Source organism: Neomonachus schauinslandi, chromosome 3 (genome assembly GCF_002201575.2).
Source record: "Neomonachus schauinslandi chromosome 3, ASM220157v2, whole genome shotgun sequence".
NCBI classification, from domain to species: Eukaryota; Metazoa; Chordata; class Mammalia; order Carnivora; family Phocidae; genus Neomonachus; species Neomonachus schauinslandi.
The window spans coordinates 9,131,770-9,159,261 of NC_058405.1; the positions used below are offsets into that span (position 1 = coordinate 9,131,770).

At 45.4% G+C, this 27,492-nt stretch overlaps 2 protein-coding genes across 6 annotated transcripts in view; one reads left to right on the forward strand and one right to left on the reverse strand.

Annotated features, from left to right (window-relative positions):
* Positions 1-3,516: 3,516 nt before the first annotated feature.
* Positions 3,517-11,179, forward strand: METTL21C (methyltransferase 21C, AARS1 lysine). Its single transcript, XM_021696012.1, has 4 exons — positions 3,517-3,634; positions 6,681-6,832; positions 9,654-9,771; positions 10,785-11,179. The coding sequence occupies exons 1-4, from the start codon at positions 3,517-3,519 to the stop codon at positions 11,177-11,179; spliced, it is 783 nt and encodes a 260-aa protein (XP_021551687.1).
* Positions 11,180-17,715: 6,536 nt separating this feature from the next.
* TPP2 (tripeptidyl peptidase 2) overlaps positions 17,716-27,492 on the reverse strand; it is a 70,514-nt gene continuing 60,737 nt past the window's right edge. For 2 of the 5 annotated variants that reach the window (XM_021695938.2, XM_021695937.2), the window contains 4 exons: positions 26,367-26,497; positions 22,578-22,785; positions 20,648-20,767; positions 17,716-18,800 (listed from right to left, as the gene is read on the reverse strand). In XM_021695938.2, the coding sequence (XP_021551613.1) occupies positions 18,711-18,800; positions 20,648-20,767; positions 22,578-22,785; positions 26,367-26,497 (549 nt within the window). In that variant the 3' untranslated portion in view covers positions 17,716-18,710. Of the gene's footprint in view, positions 18,801-20,647; positions 20,768-22,412; positions 22,485-22,577; positions 22,786-26,355; positions 26,498-27,492 lie in introns of those variants that run through there. The other 3 variants (XM_021695935.2, XR_002480640.2, XR_006539744.1) reach the window with 3 other exon arrangements.

Below are 27,492 nucleotides of genomic sequence, written 5' to 3' on the forward strand. Positions count from 1 at the left end.
ACATTTCAACTATGTGAGAGTCAGTCATGAGTCCCCTCCCCTATAGATTGGCACTGGCCGGGCGCCAGGTGCTGAAAACACACAGAGACGGCTGTTGGACTTGGAACTCAAACGTCTGGAATTTCCAGGGGCCTGGAGTCTATGTGCTTTAAAGCTTCCAGGTAATTCTGATGTAGCCAGTATTTGGGGACACATTCATATACATTGCAATCAGTTTTTAAAAGTTATTTATACAATTGTAATGATGACCATCTTTTTGCTACTGCTTATATCTAGGGGTGCTTACATAGCAGTGCTGACCCCTGGTGGAAACCAGTTACCCAACTGACACCATCAGAGACCTGGACCACTTGGGGAGTAGGCAGCATTCGAATGACACGTTTGAGCAAGGCTCCAGGTCACCTCCCCTAATTTAAGGGAATGGGAAAGCAAACCTAATGGTCATGGGACCACAGCACATCCAGATGAAGATCCTAACTTAAAAGAAATGCACATAAAGAAAAAAAAAGTGACAGCAGCGAAGAGAGTACCAAGGTGGGGTGAAAAAATTAAAATAGGCTCTTGTATGCACTCAAGCTCAATCACTATTCGCTCAGCCCCTCATAAACGCGAGTGATTGTTTAAGTCCCATTGCCAAGGTTTTAATTTACATGCCCTATATTCTATTTTAAGGGTTCCCAGGCTTCCCAAATGAACACATGATTTTCCTCCTTCTTTTTTAACTGCCTTTTTTTTTTTCAATGAAGGAAATTGCAATGGCTTGCTTTTTTCTTGGAAGAGTTTTTCCTGGTTTCCTGTTCATTGTTGCCCCAGCTAAATACTCCTCATGCAACCTTAAGCCTTTAACTCACGTCCCTTCTAGTTAGATGTTCTCCTGTCTTCTCTTGGTAGAGTCCTGTGTTATTTCCGGCTGCTCGGAGCAGGGTCCAGGACGGTTCACAGCAGGCACGACTCCTCCCTTCAGCCACAGCAGTTTAGCTGATGAGCACAGAGAAAGTCTGCACGTCTGTACAAAACCCTGACCAGCCCAGCCCCCACTTCTTTTTAAAGTGAAATATGTCTACATTTCAAACTCCATCACAGCAACCGGATACCATAGAGGAGAGCCTCTGTCTTGCTGGAGGCATTTTCTGGATCTTTTGAGGGTGATCCCATTTCACATTGCAAGGATTGCATGTGAGTATGTAGGAAAGAGAGAGAACACTGAGAATTGAGAGAGAGAGAGAGAGAATGGATATTCTAGCAAAGTAATGTGTCGAGTCCTGGTGGGTCATGCTACCCTAAATAACTTGGGCTTGCACTGGCTGGCTTTTGTTCATAAAATGCTAATCCTTTCAGGTGCAGATCTATATAAAACATTGGGGAGTCAAGGGTGCACAGAAATCTCACCTCTCTTCTGCTACGTAAGGTAATGTTTAAGCTAACAGTTTGAAATGATTTTGAGGGGACTAACAAGACGTCATTTGAAAAACTTCCGGAATCTTTATCGAATACTAACACGTGCCATATGGCATATGTAATGTTAGACTAACAGCATCAGGTAGAGAGCACCGTCATTGTTTTCTAGATTGCCTTCCAGTGCACACATGTCAGGGAAAAAGTTAATTTCTCATGTCAACTATAATGATGGGGGAGGGGGTCATTTCCTTTCATAAGGAAAAGCACACCTGGTATTGGAAAACAATTCTCCTTTGCTTGCAGGCAAAATGAGGAAATGTCTTAAATGTAATGCCCAGAGTCCCCTGGTGCTGGATGGAGTGTGGCTTGAGTGACTGCCCTCCTCGCTTCGCACAGAGCGGTTGCTGTTATTGTACGTGCGATGCTTTGCCTGGCTTACCTCTCCTAATTCCCACAACCACCATAGGGGGTAGTATCCCCATTATCTGCATCTTCGATAAGGAACGTGCATGGCGGAGCTAAGATTCAGTGGAGGCTTCCTCCCTGAAGACGCAGTGTGTACTCATCAGCAACGAGGCTGCCCTCAGTTTAGGGGAATAATTAACTTCCTGGAGTTGGGGAAACTTGAAAGGAATGCAGGAGGAAGTATCTGTAAGAGAAAGAACTTCGGCGTGAAGCACAGACCCCCAGGGCACTCAGGCTGGTTTGGTGAGTTGGAGAAGTGGGACAAATATTTGATTATTCGATTCTAGAGCCAATGAAAATGTTAAATTGCTTTCACAGCGATCTCATTTGTTTGCAATCCTGGTGCGCATTAACGTGAGGGAAAAGCGACCTGCCCAGGTGTGCAGTGGAATGACATTTGCTTCAGGGGATGTGCTTTCTTGCATTTTGTCTGTTTGCTCACTGGAGTAAGCCAGTGCCCGAATGGCTCTTGGTCAGCTAGGCAGTGATGGTGTATGGCTGGCGAGTCTGGTTGCTATCCCCGGGGGGCTGGAACGATGGGATTGGGCAACTCGGGTGTGGAAACTAACTCAGGATGGTAAACAGCTTTTTGTAAAATAAATAAATAAACAAATAAAAGACTAGGAAACATCACTGTGGTAATTTCAGGGCAAAGTAGTCAACGGAACCCAAGGCTGAACAAGCCCACCCAAGGTGTACCTGCCGGGCGGTTAAGGGCGTAGATTCCACAGCTGGACCTCCTGGGCTTGACTCCGCCTCTGCTCTTGGGCTGCTTTTCGAGCTCTCTGCGCCTGGATTGCTCGCATCTGAGAAGAGGCATAATAATAGCATCTACTTCATAGGAGCGATTGCTAGGACTAGATGAATCGATAGACTTAAAGCAGCAGAACAGGGTTTGGCCACGGTACACGCCCTGCGGTGATGTCCTGTGTTACTATTTTGATGCCAACCAGTGATCCCCACAGCCAGGTGTCCTTTTCTAAATCAGGTGGTTTTCTTCTCTGTACTTGTCACTTTCACTCTCCTGTTTCCCACTGTGGCCCTGGGAAGTCGGCAGATACTGTATTATCCCCTTTATGCTGATGAGGAAGTGGCGCGGGAGGGGATTATGTGAGTTGCCAGGTGCCCAGTCAGGCTCCTGGCTCAGTCCCCAGCACTTTCTACGATCTTGCAATAAAGTCTCAGAAGAGAAGGGAGCAGCCCTGTGTTTGGTCCAAATGCTGCCTTCTCATCCACGATATCATTAACCCCTCCATCCACATGGTGCCCCTGATGGTAGGATGTGCTGCTGGATCAGAGTTTCTTCATTAAGGTTCATTTCCAAAAGCTATTAGAAAGACATTTTAGACCCCAGCCACATTGTGCCTGTCCTCCGGCGACACTTGCTCTGTTTTTGCATTTCTTGATGCAGAGAACAGGTGCGGTGATGATTAATGGTCCCCCCTTCTCCTTTGCTTTGCAAAACTAGGATGGCAGCTCCTTGGGTAGCTGCTTTGCTCACTGGGGGAAACGAAGCTGAAAAGCAGGGGTTCTTTTCGGCTCAGCAGATGCTAAGGCGATAAGCTGCACCTTTTAGAGCCTCCAGGAGGCTCAGCCAGCCTGGGCTGAGCTCGTGGGGCCTGTCTGGTTCTCTGCTCTCCAGTGGCTGCGGTTATGGACGTGTGTCTGAGCTCCGAGCTGCGGGAAGCACCGTGCACCCCAGATGGCTGCTTAGAGCCGGCGGCGGCGGCGGGGTCTCTCCAGGAGGATGGCACCGGCGGACCCCCAGGAGGTAACCTCCTTCCTCACCGCCACACCGTGTCAGTTGCTTTCCTGGCCACGGCATTTCCCAGTTAACTTCAGTGACAAGAATTCCCATCCCCTTCTAATTCTAGATTGTTCCTATTAGTGACGCTTAGTAGGAAAGTGCCTTTAGGCAAGCGTGAGCATAGCATTAAAAGTAACCTCTATTTTTTCATTATTTACTTATCTAAATTTGTCTTGTGCTGTGTATAAATCTCAAATGGTCATATTTTTATCACAAGAACTTTTTAAAAAGAAACAAAATCTTGATTCGTGTCTGCTTTTCGCCAACATGTTCTCCTGGCGCAGCTGGGTCACACATGGGTTGCATTTCTGGACAGGGACTCGGTAGTAATAAATAATAGACCTAACAGGTAATGTCAGAAAAGCCGAGGTACGGCATTTCAAACATTTATAATCATTTAACATGGTAAAATTATGTTCCAACTCAACTAAGACGGGATGCTATTTATTTTTACTAAACTAGTTTACGTAAAAAGGCAATTCTGCCTCTAAAATCTGATCTCTCTAAACTCTCAGACTAGCATCGATACAATAAATGAAAACATTTAGTGTGCAATAAGCATACATTTCTTTATCTTTGTCGAACATAGAAGGGTCTTATGGGAGAATATTTATGTGCCCGTGTTTCTTTACAATGTTGGCTGGGAAAATGTATCTATCAGCTCGTTCGCCTGTGAAATGATGAGCTGTTCCAATTCAGCCCATTGACTTTTTCTACCGTCTTGAGAGAAAAATATGTCCCCAGCTGGTGAGACGTGGGAGGAAGGGAAGAAGGACCTGCCTGAGCCACAGTGGGGAGGGAAGTCTGCAGGGGCTGGCATGGGTCCTGGCTGGTCTGGCTGCCCCCAGTCACCTACCCCAGGGACGAAACCTCAGAGGAAAAGGGGGCAGCCCTGTATTGACTCCTTGCCCCAACTGGCCTGTACCAGCCCCTGAATTTCAGGGATTTTTTTGAGGGTTGTTGTTAAACATGGCCATTATTGAAATACGAGTTATGAAAACTTACCACTAAATAGATGATATAAAAGCCAAAGATATATTAAAAAACCAAGGTAATGAATACTCACAACGCATCATGACTTACTTTACTACATTTTGAGATTATCTTTATGAGTACCTATGCTCTTCAGCTTCCTGGTGTCTGTTGCCCTGCCTGGTGGAAAGCACCCATCTCATTGGGCAGCGCACGTCCTTTCCCGGGGACGTCTGCGGGGGAGTGTGGGAGCATTCCCACCGTGGTGACCATCAAACCCTACAGATCAGTGCTTCCTCCCCTCGCCCCAAGCTGATGGTTGAACATGTCCCGGCACACCACGGTCTAGTCCTCTGCCTTTTTATCATCTCTCCAACCGTTCCATCAGCCTCTCAGCTCGAGGGGAGAGGCTAGGGCCTCTTTGGCCATTCACAGAAAATGAGCTGGTGGTGTTGGATGTTACCAGCTTCCCCTAAGTGGTGGGTGCAGGCCATGTCTCCATCCCGCCCCTCCTGCCTCCCCACAGCCCCTACCAGGACGATGTTTCTCGCCTTTGTCACTATTTATTAGCAGGTTCCTGCAAGCTCAGTGAAGTCCCAGGTCTCTGGAAGCTCACCTTGCAGGTCAGGGCACAGAATTCTCCCCCCGGGGGGTGGAACTCAGGCTACGTCAGACCCGGGGGCGGGGGAGGGAGGGGGCGGGGAGGGGGCAAGAGCAGCACCCTGGAGAGCTGTGGACATCCCTCATGATCCTTGACAACCCAGTCACTGTGCTCAAAGACCATTTCTCAATCTGCTGCACACGGACACTTTTTGGGTAAAATACAACACAAATTCATTTCTAGAAAAACACAATGAAAATACATGCGAAGATAAAACACAAGCCCTGTGTTTTGAAAGTGGACCTGGTCACATTGCTGGAAACATTTCTAAGAGCTGACTCCGAATGTCTGAGCTCTTCTGTGAACCCGTTCGGGTTTGCAGACTAGCAGTTCGGGACGGCTCTGGTGCGGGTGCTCGTCGGTGACCCCCGGCGTCGCCTGCCTCTGAGGGGCGCGCTCCCGAGTAGGTTTCTCCAAACACCCTCCACCCTTCACCTTGGATTCGCGCCCCGCCCCCGCCTCCTCTAACGCCTCGAGGGGACGTTCCTGATTAGAGCACCTCCAAGGTTAACGGACCACTCCTTGCAGCTATTTTCCGAAGCCCACATTCCACCTGCGGTTAAGAAGGTCCTAGGCGGATCTCAGGGAGCAGAGGCAGGTTTCACGCCGGCTCCCCTCCAGCTCCTCGCCGCTGATTCCTTCTCACCGCGGGTACCGGCCGCTTCTCTTCTGCGGGCGACCCCTAGTGCGAGTGCGCTCGGCGTCCCCACCCGACATTTTCCCACGCTGCTCGTGTTATCCTGGAAGACTCAGCAAAATCGGCACAATCTGTGCTTCTATGATGTCAGCCCCGATCAGGCGCTCTTTTCTGCTCATTTTATATGATATATGAGAGCTGCTCATGAGTTTAAGGGTATTTAAAGCCGTTGTAACTTAATAGGCTGAGCTCATCTGGCCGCCTCCCCCGGGCTGTGGAGCTAGCTCGTCTTTGGGTGACCGGTACCTTTTGAGGAGCAGTTGTAGGAAGGATTTAAGGAACATGCTCCAGCCAACATGCGGGAATGTTACTTCGCTTCAAGTCCTAAAAATAGTCAGGTCTGTGTGTGCCTAGGTCCTCATCTTGCCGTTCTGCTGGTAAGCTGGCTTTCTCCTGCCATCAGAACAGAGGCGTGGGGATAGAGCTGTCCTCGGCTAGGTCGCGGAACGGACCCAGGGCATCGCCTGGCGCTTGGGCATCTCACGAAACATCGCGTCTGAACTTCGCGTCCCTATCACCCGGTGTCACTCCGTGTTGTGCTAGTTCTCGGCGGTCACTGCTGGCGTCAGCCCCTCTCTGGGGGAAAACCGCCCGGTCCGCTCCCATTTTACCAGTGGCCTAGTGTGTGCTTGTTCTGCAGCAACAACTCATGGAACCTATTTTATTTTCTGCCCCCACAGATTCTAACAAGATAGAACCATCTCTTCATAGCCTCCAGAGATTTGTCCCTACAGATTACGCCAGCTACACGCAGGAGCATTACCTGTTTGCGGGCACAAAGATCGTCATCCAAGAATCCATAGAGAGCTATGGAGCGGTGGTGTGGCCCGGGGTGAGACAGCCATTACCCTCGGGATGTCGGGGCTCCTGGGGGCGACAGTTCCACCGTAGACAGGTCGCCGAGTGCTTTCACCTTCTGTAGGGGAGGACCACGTGTTGGCCCGGGGGCCCGGGGTGCGCTTGGCTCCGCAAAAGCCCAGCATCTCTCCCAGAAGCATCATTTCCCTCTGTGCCATGTTTCCTGAAACATTATTTTTTACATCAGATCAGCTTGAATATATCAGGAAGTAAGATGAAAAATTCATATGAATTTTGAGGAAAAAAACAATCGGAGCCGGGTGCTCGCTTCCCTTCCCCGCCGTGGGTGTTCCCGCAGAAGCGGGTAGGAAGCCGCCCCCCTCTCCTCCCTGCAGCCCCCCATGCGAGGGGGGCATGGGAATGAGGGAGATGCTCTGAATTGCGAGCCAATCTGCTAGTTCCTGGCTGTTTGCTTCGCCTCCCCCACCTTCCCCCCTCTCCCCCCGCACTGGGGAGGTTGGGCGGTGTGAGCACTTGTGGAAACTGCGTGTCACGCCTGCCACCTGGGATTACCAACGCGCCACTGTTTGCACCTGCCAGTTGGGGAGGTGGGGGCTCAAAAAGTCGACTCATTTGGGAGAGCTGTGCCACCGGCTTTGGGACATTGGCCCTCCGATGCCCGCTGGGTTGTTCTTTGAGACGCTTCGGCTCCAAGCTGCTCTGTCGCTGGCGGGGAATGGCCTGGGGTTTGTCTTCCAATGCAGACCTGGGACTCAGAGGTGCTGCCACTCCTGGGGGGGTGGGGGTGGGGGTGGGGCAGGCGCCTGCTCCAGGGACTGCAGCTGAGCATCAGGGGTGGAGGTGCCATGGAGCTCCCTGGGGCGGGGGCCTGGGTACCAGCGGCAGGTGACGGGGGACAAGGAGGCTGGACAAGGGGAGGGGCAGACAAAAGGCTCCAGGCTCCTAGAGCTGCCCACCCCCATCCCCTAGCTAAGGAAGGTCAGTGTTTCCCCCCATGCATGTTAAGTATGATTTCCTTCATAGGGAAATCCTCTTCTCTGGCTTAATAACAAGTTTGAAAACCACCAACCTGCTCCCCAGCTTCCTATTTGTAATAAATTTGGCAAATGGACAACCATAAGCAGGGCTACCAGGAGATCAGGAATGGAAGAATATTTGTCCGCAGGACCATTTTATTCCAAGGCCTCAACATTCCGCGCACCAAACCCTGGCTTCTCCTGGCACCCCCATTTCCCGAAAGCTGCCAAGGAAGGGTTTACATGACGTGCGAAAACACGCTTCCTCGTGGGACTCCAAGGGCCTCTGTCGGTGAAGGAGCTCACTCTTGCGCGTTTGCTAACGGGGCTGGGAAGCTGGGGGTGGCGCAGTGCCGTGCTTCCGGAGAAAAGCTTGGTCGCCAGGCTGCTCACCCGCCAGGGCACTGAGGGACGCTTGGAATACCCCTCAAAGCACGTCTCTTTGGTGGCTCTAGGTGACACTCTTCCTCACAGGGAAACCCCTGCCATCACAAGTCACTATCCTTCCTCTTCATCCAGAAGCTCCCTCCCCAGCGCCAGAGCTCTTGGCAATGCGCCGTGCGTGGCTGTTTCACCCGCCGCCCTCCGCTGCACACTCGGGGGGCTGGACACTCCCCATCCTTCAGCGCCTGGGGCACCCCCCCGCGCCCCCAGCGTGTGCCTCCTTGACGCCGCTCGCCCGTCTGAGTCGGCGCACAGGCCCCTTCCCAGCCCAGCCTGCGTCCCCTGGAGAGGAGCCGTGACCGCACGTTCGTCTGGGCGTGTGGAATCTTCACTATGAACACAGGGCGGGGCGGGGCGGGGGCGGGGCGACAGCAGCCCGTGGGCTGGGGTTCCTGCCGCCCCAGCCCCTCCCCCCAAAACGTGGCGTCCCATCAAGTTCTGAGCAGCCACAGGAAGAGAAGAGGTGAGAGTGCACACAGACTAGAGTTTGGTTTGCTTTGTCATCTCAGGATTCACGTCCTCATGCCGAACCCTCCCGATCTCTCACATCCGTGGCGCTGCTGAGACCCCACTGGCATAAAGGCAAACGCCTCATCAGTCAGTGCAAATCCAATACCCTTGATCTCTCCGTAGAAAGGTCAGGAGAAGGTGGAGGCAGAAGAGAATGAAGGGAGAAGGAAAGGAACGTTTGAGCTTCTGTCTACAAAGTTATCTCAATTCATTCACATGCTTTTTAGCATCTCCTCGCCGCTCCGCAAAGTGTGGTCCACGGACCAGCAGCACCGCCCTCGCCCGGTGGCCTGCAGAAACGCAGTCTGGAGACCGCCACCCCCGACCGCCCCAGAGTGTGCGCCCCTTAGAAGCACGGTATTGACAGTCTGTTTCTTAGATGACCGCTTAAAAAAATAAACTGCCCAGTCGTCCAGGGGAGCAGACAAAGTTCTAACCCACCCGAACTTTGAGAAAGGAGTCAGGAGGGAAGTGGGGAAGACGTACAGCAATGCTCTTGAAGCAGGTGGCCGCCGGCGGGACCAAACCAGAGCAAGAGGTTGCTGGTTTCAGGCCTCCTTCCTGGACTTGTAAGAGCCGAGGGGACCTTCCTCTTCCCGGACACTGACCCAGAGTCTTCAGATAAAGGATAGAGGCGATTTAGCAAGTCTGTCTCCAGTTCCTCTGATGCGTGTCATACCTTTCATACTCCAGAGGTCCAAATAGGGCATTGAGTGCATATTTTGATTCTTCGGAGCCCCTCGATAAACTGCAACTATTAATAACATCTCTTGTAGTATTTCGCTTGGGGTAGGGAAGGGAGGTCGGGCGCCACTGTTTTCCAATGTTCCAATGCTCGGGTGACGCCTGCAAATGTTTTTTTAGGCTACGGCTTTGTGTCAGTATTTGGAGGAACATACAGAGGAACTGAATCTCCAAGATGCCAAGATACTTGAGATTGGTGCTGGACCAGGCCTTGTCTCCACTGTGGCCAGTATTTTAGGTTTGTCTGCTTATTCCTGACTTTTGTTTCCAAAACACTTTGACTTTGACAGCAATGATAGGGAGCGCTTTCTCTCTGGCCAGCTGTGACTCAGGTGCTTGGCCATGATTTCACTCACTGAATCTCCCAAAATATCATGAGCTAGGAATTAGTACTGTTGGCCCAGAAATAAGATAATCGCAGGTGAGAGAGAGGTTAGGGGACATGCCCGGCCCACCGAGGACCGTGTGATGAAGCTGTAATTCTGGAACTGTGACTCTCCTGTTGTAAACGGCTACGTTATGCTGTCTCCTGCTTTTCGTTGCGAATATTATAACATTTTGAAGAAAAATAAGTGAGTTAATCCAAGGTGGAGACAGGTTTATACACCAAATGCAGGTTGTGAGTTCCGGGCACTGAGCAAGAGGTGGGTACAGATGTGGCGTACTTCTGACTACACCGTTACAGAGTTTCTTCTATTAAATCCAGTCTGGAAATGGGGTGGTCCACTTTGTGAACTCTTGTCACTAGCTTTAAAACGCCTAATGATTAATTTAAAAATTTAGGTTGGAGACAGGCAGTCGTACAAAATAGATCAAATCTTCAGATAGAGTTTTAGAAGGAAAACATGATTTATTAAGCAGCTAATTATCCTGAAATCTCCCAACACCACACAACTATTTCTTAAAAAATGATACCATTATTCTATTTCAGTGGTTCTCAACCAAAGGTGATTTTGCCCCATAAAGGACATTTGGCCACTTCTAGAGACATTTTTGATCGCCAGGAGCTGGGGGTGGAGTCTGGGGGTAGAGACCTGGGACACTGTGAAACAGCAGACAGTGCACAGGGCAGAGCTCCCCATGGGAAATTATCCAGCGGGATTGGGGTCAAGTATGTCCAGTCCACGTGCAAATGTGGACAAAGCTGAGAAGCCCAGTTCCATTTCTTGTGTCTCCCTGAGTGTCTATGTCCACTGTGGCTGCCTGCATGTTTCCATGTAATTGTTACAATTTTTCTCTTTTATCTCTTAGGAGCTCAAGTCACAGCAACGGATTTGCCTGAGGTCCTAGGAAACCTTCAATACAATCTTTTGAAGAACACATTAAAACGTGCAGCACATCTGCCGGAAGTGAGAGAGCTGGTTTGGGGAGAGAGCCTGGAGCAACACTTCCCCAAGTCGACGTTTTATTACGACTACGTTCTGGCCTCGGATGTGGTCTACCACCACTACTTCCTGGACAAGCTGCTCACCACCATGGCGTACCTTTGTCAGCCAGGGACGGTGTTGCTTTGGGCAAACAAATTCAGGTTCAGCACCGATTACGAATTCTTAGATAAATTCAAGCAAGTTTTTGACACAACACTCTTGGCTGAATTTCCAGAGTCATCAGTCAAAATTTTCAAAGGAATACTAAAATGGGATTAAATTAAACAGAATGCCTTTCGAAACATTAGTGTCTTGAGCAGTGTTGGAAACTGTATTGTCAATAAAAGACTTGTGAGATTGAGAAGGTAGTGCATAAAATCGACTTGTATGCCTAGATAAACATAATTTAATATTACAGCAGCTTTCTAAAATAACCTATTTAAGATTATCTGGTTAATCTAAATATCTACAAGGAGTAATATGAAAACTTAAAAGTAGCTGTGTTGGCTTCCAAAAAGTCTCAATTGTTTAACAAACTTTACGTGAATAAATTTGTAAACGAATGGATTTCCCCCTTGTTCTTTCTACTGCAAATCTGTCAATACTACACTTTGGTCACATGCTTTTTGAAACTGAGCTTGAAAGGGTCCTTCTTAGGGCGCCTGGGTGGCTCAGTTGGTTGGGCGACTGCCTTCAGCTCAGGTCATGATCCCGGAGTCCTGGGATCGAGTCCCACATCGGGCTCCCGGCTCGGCGGGGAGTCTGCTTCTCCCTCTGACCCTCGCCCCTCTCATGCTGTTTCTCTCTCTCTCAAATAAATAAATAAAATCTTTTAAAAAAGAAAGGGTCCTTCTTAATTTTGAAGAATCTACTTATACAGATTTTAGCTGTAGCAAAAGAAGAGGCTACTGAGTGACAGAAAACAGTAACATGGACTAAAAGTGAAAAATACAGGAATGGTACTAGAATAAGGAAATTGTCAAGGATGTTGTCTTAGGAACTTCCTAAGAGAATCCACTCTACGAATGCCCTGCTTCTGTGCCAATGAATTGCTGGGATCATTTCAAGTTAGATTTCTGGATTGTCTGTTTTCCCCCCACAAATTTATGATTAAAATTTCTAGAAAAGTAGAAAAGAATGGAATTTTTGTGTGTTCTGATAAAGGAAGGCTACAAAAATACCTAAAACATCATGATTATAAAATGTTAAAAAAGCAGGGCAGCCTGGGTGGCTCAGTCTTTAAGCATCTGCCTTCGGCTCAGGTCATGAGCCCGGGGCCCTGGGATCGAGCCCCGCATCGGGCTCCCTGCTCGGTGGGAAGCCTGCTTCTCCCTCTCCCACTCCCCCTGCTTGTGTTCCCTCTCTCGCTGTGTCTCTCTCTGTCAAATAAATAAATAAAATCTTTAAAAAAAAATGTTAAAAGCTTCTTCTCTAATAGGAGAGAACAATAAAAAATCCAGCTACCACCATTTCTCAGCATTATACTAGAGGCTTTAGCCAATGTGGGAAAGCAAGGGAATAAAACATGCACATTTAGAATGCAAGAAAAGGGCACTATTTGCAGATGATAGCATTGTTTATGTAAGCCAGGGTCAGCAAACCTTTTCTGTAAAGGGCCAGCTAATAAGTATCTTCAGTCCACATACTGTTTCTACAGAATATGTGTATTATATATATATTTACAGCCAATTAGAAAAATTCAAGATCTACTCTTAGCTTGTTGACCCTGCAAAAAACAGGCTATGGGTTGGATTAAACATATAGGCCCTGGTTTGCTGACCCCTGGGACTATGGATAATCTACAGTGGAATTACTGGAATTCCTGAGTTTAGCAAAGTTGCCAAATATCAGTATTTTATATAAAGCTCAGTGATGTTACAGCATGGGACCTGACCCTTAAATCTCTTCTTAGACTTACAAGTAGATTTCTTTCACATTTCCAGGACAAAAGGATATGATGCTCATATGCTTATTTCATTATGTTCTAAATGGATACAGGTCTGCCCTTTTAGAAAAGCCAGACTGATCACAATTCTAAAGACTTTGTCTTCAAACTTCTATAGGAAAATTTAAATATATTAAAAGTAGACGAATCGTACACTTTAAACGTGCAGTTTATTGTGCAGCAACTATAATTCAATAATGCTGGTTAAATAAGTGGATGAGGGCACCTGGGTGGCTCAGTTGGTTAAGCGACTGCCTTCGGCTCAGGTCATGATCCTGGAGTCCCGGGATCGAGTCCCGCATCGGGCTCCCTGCTTGGCGGGGAGCCTGCTTCTCCCTCTGACCCTCTCCCCTCTCGTGCTGTTTCTCTCTCTCTCTCAAATAAATAAATAAAATTAAAAAAAAAAAAATAAGTGGATGAAAGAATCATGACCTCCCCCCTCCCCCCTCCACCCCCCACCCCCCAGCCGGCTGCCATGGATTTTCAATTCCTGGCAAATCTTGTTTTATCTGTACCTCCACCTACTTCTCCAATTCTATATTAATTAGAAGGAAATAATAGATATCCGTTCTTCTGTAGATTTGGTTCATATATACGATACACATAACCATAACTTTATCACGCTAAAAATATATTTTATGTAATACAAAATTTAAACTAAGTAATTTAGTATCATATATTTTGGAAAATCCAGGGTCCCAATTTCCATTTGTCTCCTAAATGCCATGACATTTATTTTTAGAGTTTGTCTGAACTGGGATCCAGATGAGGTCCACATTGATTCACTGATGGCTGGCATGTACCTGAAGTCTCTTTTGACCTGTACCTTCTCCCTCCCTCTCGCTTTTTCCTCTGGCCATTTATCTGCTGAAGAATCTGAGTTGTCTGTCCTGTAGCATTTCTACCCGCTGCGTTATGTTGAACGGCATCATCAGAGTATCCTTCAAAAGTCCCTCTACCCTGTTCTTCCTGTAAATTGTACATTTTCATGACTCAGCTTTGGGACCACCCAGGCCAAGCGCAGCTTGGACCAAACTCCAGCCAAGTTATACTCTTGAGTGAGAAGAAGTAGTTGTTGTTAGAAGCCACCGAGTTTTGAGGTGGCTTGGTAGACACATCAGTGAGGCATGTAGGTTAGTACCTTTTAAAATCACACATAAGGGGCGCCTGGGTGGCTCAGTCGTTAAGCGTCTGCCTTCGGCTCGGGTCATGATCCCAGGGTCCTGGGATCGAGCCCCACATCGGGCTCCCTGCTCTGTGGGAAGCCTGCTTCTCCCTCTCCCACTCCCCCTGCTTGTGTTCCTGCTCTCGCTCTCTCTCTCTCTGTCAAATAAATAAATAAAATCTTTAAAAAAAATAAAATAAAATCACACATAAGATGAAGATTATAGAAGATATTTCCAGCTGCTTTATATTCTACTCACATTTTGGATAGGACTTGGCATAGACAGGTTCTAGAACTTTCACATCATGACTGGAAATGCAGGCAGTCCTGGACATCTGTCCCTGATCCTGGAACTGTAATTATTCATGTTTGACCCTTGAGAGCACACATGGCTTCAATAAATTAGACACTGGCTTGTTGAGTTTTTGAAATCCTCTCATAAAAGCAGGGCTTCTAAGCGACACTAACAAGACCTTTGCAGGAGGGGTGCAGCGAGCCTGTCGCCCCACAGTGCACAGCATCTAGACCGTCTCTGCCTCTTGCCTGGCCCGCCGCCCGCCGTGCACTCTGGGAAGGCCGCTCCTGCGGGTGAGACACCCTGGGGCCTTCACCGGAGAGCAGTACTTACACCTCCCGCTTCTTTCCTAGCTTCCTCCTTCAGTTAGGACTAATGCAGTTTTTTCCTCTTATTAACCATGTTCAGACTAATAAAGTTCAGAGCTTATTCTTACTTTCTTATTCCTTAAGGAAGTCTCTGTTCAAGAGTTTTTTTGAAGATTGAGGGAATGAAAAGGATCCCTCCTTTCCATCTCTATGCATGCTTCTCTGACTTAGATCCTACAGAGAAAGACAAAAACATACCTTTTAACACTAGGCCACTGAGAGCACAGAGAATGAAAGGCTGCAGAGGAAGGCTCAAGTTAATTCAGATTCAATAAATTTTGAGTTGTAACAGACACACTGAATATACCGCCTGAATTTCTGGAATAGACCCATGGAGGTCTAGTGATGGGGCTCATCAGGGCCTGAGCCAGGACTAGAGAGCAGAGATCTGGGCTGGGATTCCAGCCATTCGGTCCAGACATCTCACCGTCAAGTGGGTAAGGAGGAGAGGGACCAAGTGGGAAGGAGGGGACCGGGCCGTGCTCTTCCAGGGCGAAGACAAGTTATCCAAGGGAGGGGTGAGAAATCCCATGATGGCAAAGCTCCTACTGATGACAACTGGGGAGCTGTCACTGGAAAGGGGCCAGAGACCTGTGCTGAGCACATGCTCTGTACCATCTCTAATGTTTAAGAAGTACCTACCTCTTTCAGTTGTCTTCAGTGGACGTGGTACAAAAATTGGCTGCCATTACCTCAAACAGGAAAACTGTCCCTGGCTTTTTTTTTTTTTTTTTTTTAAGATTTTAGTTTATTCGAGAGAGAGAGCGCACGCATAAGAGAGAGAGCAGAGTCGGAGGGAGGGGCTGAGACAGAAGCAGGCTCCCCGCCCAGCAGGGAGCCGGAGATGTGGGCCTCCAACCCCAGACCCCCGGGATCATGACCTGAGCTGAAGGCAGGCGCTTAAAAGACTGAGCCACCCAGGTGCCCCTGTCCCTGGCTTTTCTGAGTACTATTTTACATTCTACATTCACAGTAATGATTTTATTGAGGACACTTTCTTCTAGAGCTTATTCAGGTTCAGCTATCACCATGGAGGCAGTGTGATCAGGACAGAAAGCAGAGGCTGACAAGACAGCCACCAAGTCAGGGGCCTCTCACCATGGGTTCCACGGATGGAGCTGATCTTTCTAGAAATCACAGTTCAAAGCAGATTCTGCCAGTCTGTGGATGTATCTGCAACTTCCACAGCAAACTAACCAATCTTCATTCTAAAATTTTACATCTGTGGAAGACTTTAACCCCAACAGAAGAGGTAAGTTGGTAATTAGAGAAGTTTTTGTTACAACTGAGAACTTCCTAATGGCTTATAGAGCCTTAAAAAACAAAAAACAAAAAAACCCAAACTTGCCTGAAAATATTCATGCTTTACCGAATGTACTATTAAAAGCTCCATTATTTCACTACCTCCTTCCGAAAACACATAGCTCACTTGTTTGCTTTTCAGTACTGAAGAGAGGGAGGGCCAGGGGCCGCCGACTCACATCACATACAACAGGCTGCCACTAACTGGCCTGCAGGGAGGGCCCAGCTGCTCCCTGTGCCTGGAGCTCCACATTGTTCTTGAAGAGCGTATCCAAAATCCACCAGGGGCTGAATTCTTCTTCCACATTATAAAATATAGCACAAGGACCAAAACCTGAGAGAGAAAGTAAGAAATCAGGGAGCTCTGGATTGATGGTGTTTTTATATAAAAATAAGTCATATTTGAAGGATCCTAGAATTAATTGTATCTTTACCTAACTCAGAAGATAGTCTTTCAAAATAAATGTACTACCAGAAAGTTTCTAACCTTAAATTTTTATTAAAATTGGATGCTAAATTCATGTGCTTAAAAAAAAGTGTGATGTCCATGAAAATGGGGGACCCATTGTGTCAGTGAAAAAGCACTTGTAAAGATTTGCTTTCTAAAGAGTAATGAGAAAACTGGCAAAAATTCCCAAAGGCAACTTTTTTCAGAAGTGTGGGAACTAACCAAAGGCCTGGAGCAAGCTGTGTGTTTTACTCAAGTAAGCTGGCCGAATCTCAGTAAGAACAGCATACTATGATGTTCCCAACTCTCCTGTTCCATCCGATCTCCAGCTCGACAAGTTACCTGGAAAACCAGCAGCCTGGGAATCACTGAAGGGAGCCCAACAGGGGTGGGAGCTCCTCCCAAGCTTGTAATGGTTGTTCCCTAGAAAACCGTCTTCATGAAGGCCATCTTCATTTTACTAGACTCAGCTCTCTCTCAGGCTGAGGGGTCTGTTCCTGAGGGGATGTTTGTCTAGATGATTACAGGCAATTGTGTAATTTTGTGGCTGCCTGAGATGGTGAACAGTTGGGGCTAATCCAAAGGCTTAAAAGGAAAAGCTGGGAAATGAGATGTTCACAGGGGCTTTGAAACCTGGTATCCAGAAGGCCATGCACATCCTAGGGCTGCACACATCCTCATGAAGAACCTGAGACGGACCCAAGCTTTCACCTCTGGCTGCCCCTGGGGATCTATGCAAGCAGGCAGCACTCACTAGGAATGGCAAAACCTGCGTTATAAAACGGATTCTATAATCAACCAGTCAGTCACCCTACCCTTTCTGTGCCTCTCAATTTCTCCACTGGATGAACATGTATACATGGGAACCTGTATGACTGAGGATAAAAGTACGTGTTTGTGAGAGAATATACATGTGGTTGTTCGTGGACGGACTTTAAATTCTAGATGGCTCAGAAATTGTTTGCATGCATATTTGTATTTTTTCATAAAGGCTCCTGTTTTTATCATATAAAGGGGTCAACTAACCCAGAAAACAGTTATGAGAGACTAGGTAAGATTAACTGGGAGGTCTTTTATAATAGCAAATTCTAAAGGAACAAGATTTGAAAACCACACACACACACACACACACACACACACACACACAAACACGTTTGCTGGCAGTGAGTAGAGGCTTTTCAATATTATCTATGTGTGTCTTTTTATTTTATGGAGGAAGGATGAGAGAAGCAAGTATAGTAGCCAGAAAGATAAAAATAATAAAAAGCCAAAAACATACACAAAAGTTAATCATGTAAGAATTGGCAATATATTCAAATAACTGCAAGCCTACAGGAAATATAAACTACTTCACGTTGAATTTTTTGTCTATTGATTTAATATATTATTTCTGTACTAACCCCAAACCTTATTTATGAAAAATTAAGACCAACTTTAAGAAGCTTCAATATTCACTTTTATTATTTATAAAAAAATTAAGGTATCAGAATGCATATGGTATATACTGTGATCTTGGTTTTGCACATTTATTCACGTTTTACATTATTTCAACTTTAATGAACATACCATATGTGTATCTTTTACAATACCTGATAAAGATTTAGCTGTCTGGCACTTATACATGTATTATTAGTTCATTCTGATGCTCTGCATGTCAAGAGGATGTTAAAAATGATTGACCTGAAATAACGCCAAGATGAAGATCTAGATTTAGTGAAGCAGTTACGCTCCAGCAATTGCCACACATTTATTTGTGCCGGTTTTATTTTTTCCCCTTAATTGAGTGTAAACTTTTGCAAAAAAAAAAAAAGAAATCTGGAAATGAAGTTGTGTTACTTTTTAGTCCAATAAATAATTTTAGCTACGCTTAATGTAGCTTTTTAAGGCCTTCATACAATTGAAAAAATTAAAGTTGAGCATGTTAAAACCCTGTTCATTTATAAAATAAAAAATAGAATTTTACAGGTTTGCAGTTAAAAGTCACTGTTCAAAACCGATCATGCATGTAATAGCTGCAACCCAACTGACAGTCCTTGGTGCTGGCAGTCAGGGCACAGCCCGCTGCCAGCAATGTGAGGCATTAAAAAAACACCATGATGTCAGAGGTCTAGATTTACATGTATTAAGCCACAGGCCAGCAAATTCTCTGATAAATACACATCATTTTAATAATCAGTATTTGATAGCGGATGAAAACATGCATTAGACTAAAAATGCCACAAATTTGTTTTTATATCCATTCACTATAAAACTTTCTTTTTTAAAATTTAAAGTCTTGGTTCCTATTTTAGAATACACAATAATCAGGAGGATACATGATGGGGAGCCAGTTTTCAGTAAAAGATGCACAATGGGTCCATCCAAGTAACTTCATCAGCTATAACAAAACACAAAAACATATTATTAAAGAACAGATTTTTTAAGCCCAATATTCAGGGTAAATTCTGTATTTAATAATAATGAAGGGTAGCATGCAGAACTTTCCTTCCCTCCAACCCACCGACCAACCACCCTTCCTACTAACTGATCTTCCTTACCATCAACTAACCTACCCACTTTCCTACCAACCAACCTCTACAGGCGATAATGACCATCCCGGCCAACCTTCCTTCCTTCCTGTCTTTCTACTAACCTTTCTGTCTTCCTTTCTTTTTTTTTTTTATTTTTTTTAAAGATTTTATTTATTTATTTGACACACAGAGAGAGATAGTGAGAGAGAGAGATCACAAGCAGGGGGAGCGGCAGGCAGAGGGAGAGGGAGAAGCAGGCTCCCCACAGAGCAAGGAACCCGATGCGGGGCTCGATCCTAGGACTCTGGAATCATGACCTGAGCTGAAGGCAGCGGCTTAACCAACTGAGCCAACCAGGCGCCCCTCTGTCTTCCTTTCTTTCTTCATTCCGACTTACTTGCTCCCTTCCTTCCTACCAAACCAGTTGCCTATCTTTCTTAGTCTGACTGTAAGCCAAACACTGTTCTAGACATCGGGAAAACAGCACTGAATAAACTCACTTCCCACTTGCAGGAAAGTTGTGTTTGGAGTTTGGAGAACCAAAGAATAAATAAGCAAATCAATGAACAGATGAATAAATGAGTACGTAATTAAGCTGTATATATCAAGTATACAACAAAAATAAAACCTGATGAGATAACAGAGTGACTGGAAAATGAGATGGTCAAGAATGGGATCTCCGAGGAGGTGACATTTATGGGGAAATTTGAAGAAGAAACCTACTCTGAAAACCTGGGGAAGAGCTTTCCATACAGCTGGACTAGTTAGGTCCCCTGGCGGGAATGGGCGGGAAGGGGCGGGAAGGGGCGCAGTCACTGTTTCAGCCAAAAGCAGAGCCAATCCGGGAAGTGTGACAAGGGATGCGGCTGGGAAGGAAGGCAGGAACCAGATCACCTGGGGCCTTATGGGCCACAGGAAGGAGTCAGGATTTTATCCTAAATGTGATGGGGCTTCACCAGGAGGTGTCTAAAGCTATCTTTTCCAGCGGTGGTGTGGAGAACAGACAGTACGGGAGCAGAGTGGAGGGGACACAAGTTACAAATCCCCTGACGTGAACATGCAGGCCAGTCGCTGGCTTTACCGATGAGGGAGCTCACAGATCATAGTCGACGTGGATGAGAATCACACTATACACATTAACGATTCGTTCCGTAAAGCGTTCTCTTAACCTATTCAAAGATCTGAAGATGCTAATTTAAAATGTCTTACAATTTGGACTGACCAGTAAAGGTACACAGAAAAGGTCTAAGAGGGAAGATAACCTACAGTTTACTCTAATTATAAAAAATTTCCCCAGGAACTTACTGATTAGTTTTATATCCAAAGAATACCTTAAATATAGAGACCAGACCTTGGCCACATTTGGCATGACCAAGCTGCCCACCCAACCTCATATGCCCTTTAGGCACAAACCACCTGTGCGTGTCCAGAGACAAGATGAGGCTACGACAACTTCTGAGAAGTTCATTAATTTTTACACTTGACAATTAACTTGTACAGGAGTTTTAAAAATTTAATAATAAGTTTAAAAAAGGTAAAGAGCTTACTGGCTGTCTCTCATGCTTTTATTTTATAGTTCACATTGCATGAATGAGAGCAGCAATCAGTCATGATAAAGTCAGTATCGCTAAATCACTACAGTAAGGCTTTTAGCTATCTGATCACTATGTGATACTGAGGTGACACTTAACAGTGACAATTTAATACCACTTACTTGAATACAATTTTTCCAGTTTTCTTTTGTTGGTTTTTCTTCCACAAGTTTAGTTGCAAATTTAAGGCCTCTCCCATACAATTTATGTACTAATGCATGCTTGTATGCAAATGTTAAAACCTATAATGTAAAACAAGATAAGGCTTATCTATGAAATATTTACATTTTATGGCTTATAGCTTTAATAATGAAAAAATTAAGGCCTTAACAGAAATGTAGCTTTTAAAATGAACATTTTACACCAAGCAAATTTCAAAGATGTCTTAAAACAAAAGTTGAATATTCCACAAAAAAACTTATTTGGGGGTAAAAAATTAAACTGGGATAAATCACTAGCTCTTAGAATCTACATCAAAACACCTCTTCATGCAAAGGGGAGCTAACATAAATGATCACAAAAATGCAAATAAGGATAGCAGTACAAAACTATAAAGAGTCATTATAAATTACCAAAACTGCAAAAGGGGATAAAGTAAAAAAAATAAAAATAAAAAACTATATTGTATGAACGTACTCTTACTTTCAATTAATTCCTTTTGTATAAGTTTGTACCTTCAATTAGTGCATCTGTCAATTATACTTGCAAGCATTTATTCATATTTTTGGTCTCCACTTTTAGAACGTAGAGGATGACCTCAAAGAAAGGAATCCTATCACGTTTATTTGTATTCTAGAGCCAAGCAACGTGTAAGCGGACAGGTAATACAACGTAGGGCCCCTAGTACGGTGCTGGTATCATGGCAGACGGGGCTGTCTCCGACAGTTGTGCTGCGCGGTCCAGCGCTTACCCCGCCCCCGGCCCTCATTCCTGTGTTTCGCGCAGCAAGCCCAGCACTAGGCGAGCAGCAAACACGCCCCAGTCATGTGTTAGTAACGGCAGCAAATACTGCTCAGGTCAGTCCCTGTACTTAAGCCTCATTCACCAGAAACTGTGAGGTGTCACTCTCCTCATTCATCAGGGAAGAAACTGAGGCATCAGAATTCAGTAACTTGCCCAGGGTCATACAGATAAAAATGGCAGAAGGGGGATTCGAACTCCAGGGTCTGATTCCAGATCCAAATTCTCACCCTCTGGTGCCACACTGACTCCTTCAGCTTCCTGACTCTAACTCCCTTCCTTCAGCATGAGCACGACTGCACTGTGGTGGGAAAACCTCAAGCATTTAGGAAACTTTTCTCCTTTCTCAGAGGTCTTCACTACAAATTATCGTAGTTTATCTAGAAAACAAGCATCTGTCCAGTGAAACAAAACCAATGGCTTGTGCTGGGTTAGGAGAATTCTACTGATTTCATTTATTTTTCTTTATCTTCAGAAGAAAGGAAGATTGACAAAAGCTTGTAATTATATAATCCCTACTGTAAGAATTATAGTAGAGAGCTACGAGATTTAACATGTTTTTATACCCCAAATCCAAAAAGTTCGTCAATGTTACTTTTTCTTAACTGGGTCTTAAAACTGATGAGCTATAAATCCAGTTGATAATTATTTAAAAGTCAAAGAGCTTTGAGAAAAATAACATCTAAAGTAAACAGAATGCCCACCGCCGCCCCCCCCCATCCCCGACAAATCAGTACATAAACAGATACGGGAAGGCATAAACACAATTTCTAGATGTTCTTAATTCTAGCTTCATACATAACTGGCTTAACCAAAAGGCACATTCTCAAACTGTTTTCCAAATTAGTTTGGCTAAAGAGCCACTGTGCAGATAGAGGAAATAATAGTAAAATGGTTCTAAAACAGGTAAGACAAAGGAGGTCTCACTAAACACAATGTCTTCTTCAGAGCCCAGCTTAGCCACACTCCATATATTTTCTTCCTCTTCTGGCCAGGGAGCTGGGAAACAGTAAAGAGTAGGCAATGGGGCACAAGGGAGGTTTGTGAGGTAACCCCCAAGAACTGTGCCAGAGCAAGAAGCACAAAGATTACCTTATTGTCAAAAAGATCAGTCCATTTTGTAGTTTCCCAAAAAGTTTCCATCACAGAATCCAGAGTATTTTCTCTTTCCTCCTCTCTTCCTTCGGTGTCGCTTGAAACAGCCCCGTCTTGATCTTGTGCGTGAAGAAGATGGTCGGCCAGGGCACATCCTTTTCTACAAAGGGCATCCACGAGGGTAGATTTCTGTTTGTCCATATCACTGTGCGCCAAATCAAAAAACAATGCACAGATCAGTAAAATTCCTTAAAAAGTACAGACTTGTCTGAAACTAATAAGCTCATGCATTCTTTGCATCAGATTTACAATGCAGAAATATTATTACACATCAAATAAGATTCCTTATTTTTAATAAACATCAAAGAAGCCACTACATTGTACATACGGATTAAATGAGTTAGGACAGCTGTCTTTGGTTGAAACAGAATACCATAAAGCAAAAGAAGTGAAAGGCTGTTCAGCTCTAAATTCCGCCAGCTTACATCAGAACAGCATCTTTTAGGTATTTAGATTTCTTGTAAATAGCAATCATCACACATTTATGCACCGAAGTACAGAAGTTCTTTCAGGGCTGAACTTAACTTTCATTTATAAATCGAGCACACACTGTAAAATGCTTCCTCTATGCCAGCAAACTGCTTTAGCACTTTCACATATTAACTCATTTACAGTCAAAACAATTCTATAAGTAAGATACTATTAATTATCCCCATTTTGCAAAGGAGGAAACTGAGGCACACAGAGATTTGTTCAAGGTCCAACGGTTAGGAAGTAACAGATCCAGGACTTGAAGCTACTTAGTCTGCTTCTAGAATCCCTGCTCTTAATCACTAAGGTAAAATTGCCTTGCTGTATAGGGCAGGCATCTGGGTTGTTCTGATGTATTCCAAATGCCCAGACAATGCCTGGCATAGGACAGAAATTCAATAAATCATTGCTGAATGAAATATAGTAACGACCTACACTCCAGGGGATAGCGGTAGTCTTTAGGATACTTGCTTATCTGAGGCATTTTGTCCAACTCATATCCCACATGTGTGAAGACAATGAGGATTAAAAGTGCTGAGAAGGTGCCCACAGGGCACTTAGACATGGAAACAGACCGTCTAACAGTAAGAATGATTCTGAAGGACTCAGGAGTGGAATGTGCAACATATGAAATCTGTTGGCGCTACAAAATCAACAATTAGTACAAAAGATAATGAAAATGAGAAAACAACAACTTGTTACAACCCAACAAAGTTACCCATCTTAATACGTTTGCAACAGATAAAATTAGGCCAAAAAAGATGCCTAGGACTTTCAGCAAAGAGTTTCAAAGCTTAAAAGAACTAACTTTCACTCTTTTTGGGGAAACGTGTCAGGGAACTGCTTGGTTACTTTGGACTCAGGAACAAAAGGATTTCTGAGTTGAAGGACATGTACATAGCTTCTCATTTACTAAGCACCCCCCGCCCCCATCCCACCTTTTCGATGCCAGTCACCTTCTGAAATGTCTTACACCAGTATTTCATTTATGCTTTACAGGAGTCGGACACAATTATTGTCCCCATTTTGTGAAGAAGGGGGCCTTGGTACAGAACTGGATTGGCAAGGCGGGTTTGATCATCCATGGCAGTGCTGACTGCTTGGTCCTAGCTGCCCAGAGAAGGGCTGGAAGGACGCAGAACTTAGGGGGTGACATAGGTGTGCTGTACGTGCCAGTCCTCGATTAAACTACCTGCCAGACCCAATAACCCAATAACTCCACATATTTGGAATATTCCTTCCCTACCCTCATCTAACTCAGAACGGATCAGCTCAGATCAAATACTTTATCCACAAGGCTTTCTCCACTCCATTTCAAATGAAATCAGCTCTCCTCCCTACAGGCTTTCACAGTTTAAAATATTTACTATAACTCTTAATCACATCCTAGCTAGTACCTTCACCTTCTGCATCAGAGGACTAGTAAGATTGAAACACAGCTAGTCTTGGTCTGTGACTCACTTTAACCTGGAATTAAGAGTTTCCTCTGTGGACAGCAAGACCTAGAAAAGACAGGCCAAACTACCAGCAGGGCTAAATGGACCTTCATATTTAAGTTTCAAACATTATTTCCTAGACACGTGAGTCTGAAGAGAGGGCACCACTTTCACAAACTAAGAAATAACAGATGCTAGAAGGGACAGGGGCAGCTCCTAGCAGAGGCCACAGTGAGGTCAAGGCAGCCTCAGAGGGGCCACGGTTTCCCGCAATGAGTTTCTCACGGGCGATCCAGCCCAGACTCCTCCTCCGGCAACAGGGTTAACATGGAATGGAATTCAGGAAGTAAGTGCAGTGTAGACTACTCCAGCCAGAAGCCAGGGGCCCCAGAGCGGACAGGAGACATCCGGATATGACTATTGGCTGAGGGGTGGACCCTGAAGACCAGGAGAAAAGGGCTTGTTAGCGGAGGGCAGCTATGAAGGAAATGGAGGGGAGGATTCAGACCGAGACACAAAGGTCAGCCTCGGAGAGGGGTCCCTGCCCTCTCCGACACAGAAAGGAAGCATGAAGATGGGCAAGGCGGAGCTGATGCCCTCTTTTTCCGTGAGAAAGAAATGAGGCGTAGGAATCTTCTCAAGATGGGCAGGAATGCAAGGGCTGCTTATCAAGAAATGGAAGACCTAGCTTGGGACAGACCCGGCGTGAATCTGGCTCTCCCGTTCCCAGCACTGGCACCCCAGGCCGGCCACGTATGCTCTGAGCCTGTTTGTTCTTCGGCAGCTACGGGGTAAAAATGCCCGTGGTTGGCATGTTATTTAGAAGATTAAGTTTAAGTGAGATAATGAATTCAAAATATCTCAAATAACTCCTGGTACATAACTGGCACTTCACAAACGGACAACGACAACGCAGCCATGTTTGAGATTCTTCCTTTAGAAGGTGGGGAAGGGTGCAGATCATGCCAACCTAATCTGAGTAACTTTTATTCTGCTTGAAAACTACCGCTTGTAGACTTAGAAGAGCTGTAGTATTAGTATAAACAACATAATACCCAGAGTTCTAGCCGTTTAGAATCAAGAACTTCAGAGAGAAAGAAGTGGTCTGACTGAAGCTGCGGGAATCACTGTAACAGCTCTAAGAGGAGGCGATATTTCTACCCTCACAGGTAATGACCTCCGGGTGAAAATAAACCCAAGTGAGGGAGGGAAAGCTGGTATCGGAAGAGCTCCCACAAAACGGTCCTGAGAATTCACGGAAGGTGGAGGCTCCGGAGGCTGAGGGGCCATCACACTCCACACGCTCAGGCGCCACCAAGCGACGCCTGTTTCACGTGTTGCACTGGGTTTCTTGAAGCTAAACCATTAACCCCCTTCCCTTCACCCCACGTGATACCGTTATACCAGTTCCTAACTCAAGTTGCTAGGTGACAGTTTCAACCTGACTTTGTGTTACCAGGCATTACAAACTAAATCTGGGCTTTTCATGCTATTGGTCAATGAACATTTAGAAATTAACCTTTTTTGCCTTCTCCGTATGTCCAGTTCCCACAAATCCCCAAGTGGTGGGACTGTTTGATCACAGCTACTCAAGTCTCTCCACCACAACAGCACCTAACGGCAGAGAAAGCAAACCCCTTTTCTTTTGCTTAATCTCAAACGACTGAAGAAAACTATTATGAAATATCTAAGGGTGGACTATCCAAATACTGATTAACTCCAGGGACATAACAAATAGCAGAAAAGAAGAATATTCTCATTAATTTTAAAAAGTAACTAAGAAATGAGATGCAAGAAAGATTATTTACTGGTTAGGTACTTTTTTATAGTAGCTGCATCGGGCCTGGGGTCAGTCTTCATTGCCATATAAACTGCTAGGGCCGTTTGATCTATATGAGAAATAACAGCATCTGCAGCTTCAACAATTTCATTAAGTCTTTTCATCCGTTCCTAGGGAGGAAAAAAAAGAAATAAGGAATGGATGTATCAGTGAATACACCAAAGTACCTTCATTTCTGTCGTCCTAACCGCGAGAGTCACAACTCCGGAGTGAGGGGGCTGGGCAGTCTACTCGGAGCCCAGAGGGCTCTGTGCTGCCCGTGCTGTGATTTTGCCACGATGTCAGCATCGCGGACCTGAGCTCAGACGGGGAATACCCAAGACACATCCTCACTGCCGTTGGATGGTGAGGGTAGGCAAGATAAAAGGGTTCACAGAAACGTAGTGCTTTCTACCAAGGCAACTCCTTTTCTGGGCATCTTAGAAACACGACTGGCTAGGCTACTCCAGTCGCACACCACATGAAAACAGAATGGAAAAAAGCACCTGCTGATGAACATTCTTCCTAGTTTATTATTAAAACCACAAAGATGAGAGTAAACAAGAATAGACCCAACAGAGTCTAACTACAATCACCACGGTGCTCGTGGTGCTCTTAGTAATTTGCTCCTCTCGTGAGTCTTAGAGGTCTCCTTTCAACACCTTCAAGTTCACTCTGAACCCCGGATAATTTTTAATTGTTTATGGCTAGCACTTTCCTACTGGCAACATTATCAACGAGAACTGTTAAGACAGTTTGGAACTATGGCCAATTCTTAAAAATTAGCATCAGTAACAAAGTTAAGGCAAAGTAGGAGTTCTTCGTTTGCTGCAGGTGTTTAGATCTGCCCTGGAGGTGAATGTCAGAAAAGCAACCCTCAGGATATCTTACCTCCCAGTCCTCCCACTGACCAAAAATATGAGCGGGAATTCTACGCTGAACTCATAGTAATGGCTAAGTCCTGTAATTACCTTAATGAAAACAGTTAATATCTGAGAAACAAACTGAGGGTTCTAGAGGGGAAGGGGTGGGGGGATGGGTATTAAAGAGGGCACGTTCTGCATGGAGCAAACAATGAATCATGGAACACTACATCAAAAACTAATGCTGTAATGTATGCTGATTA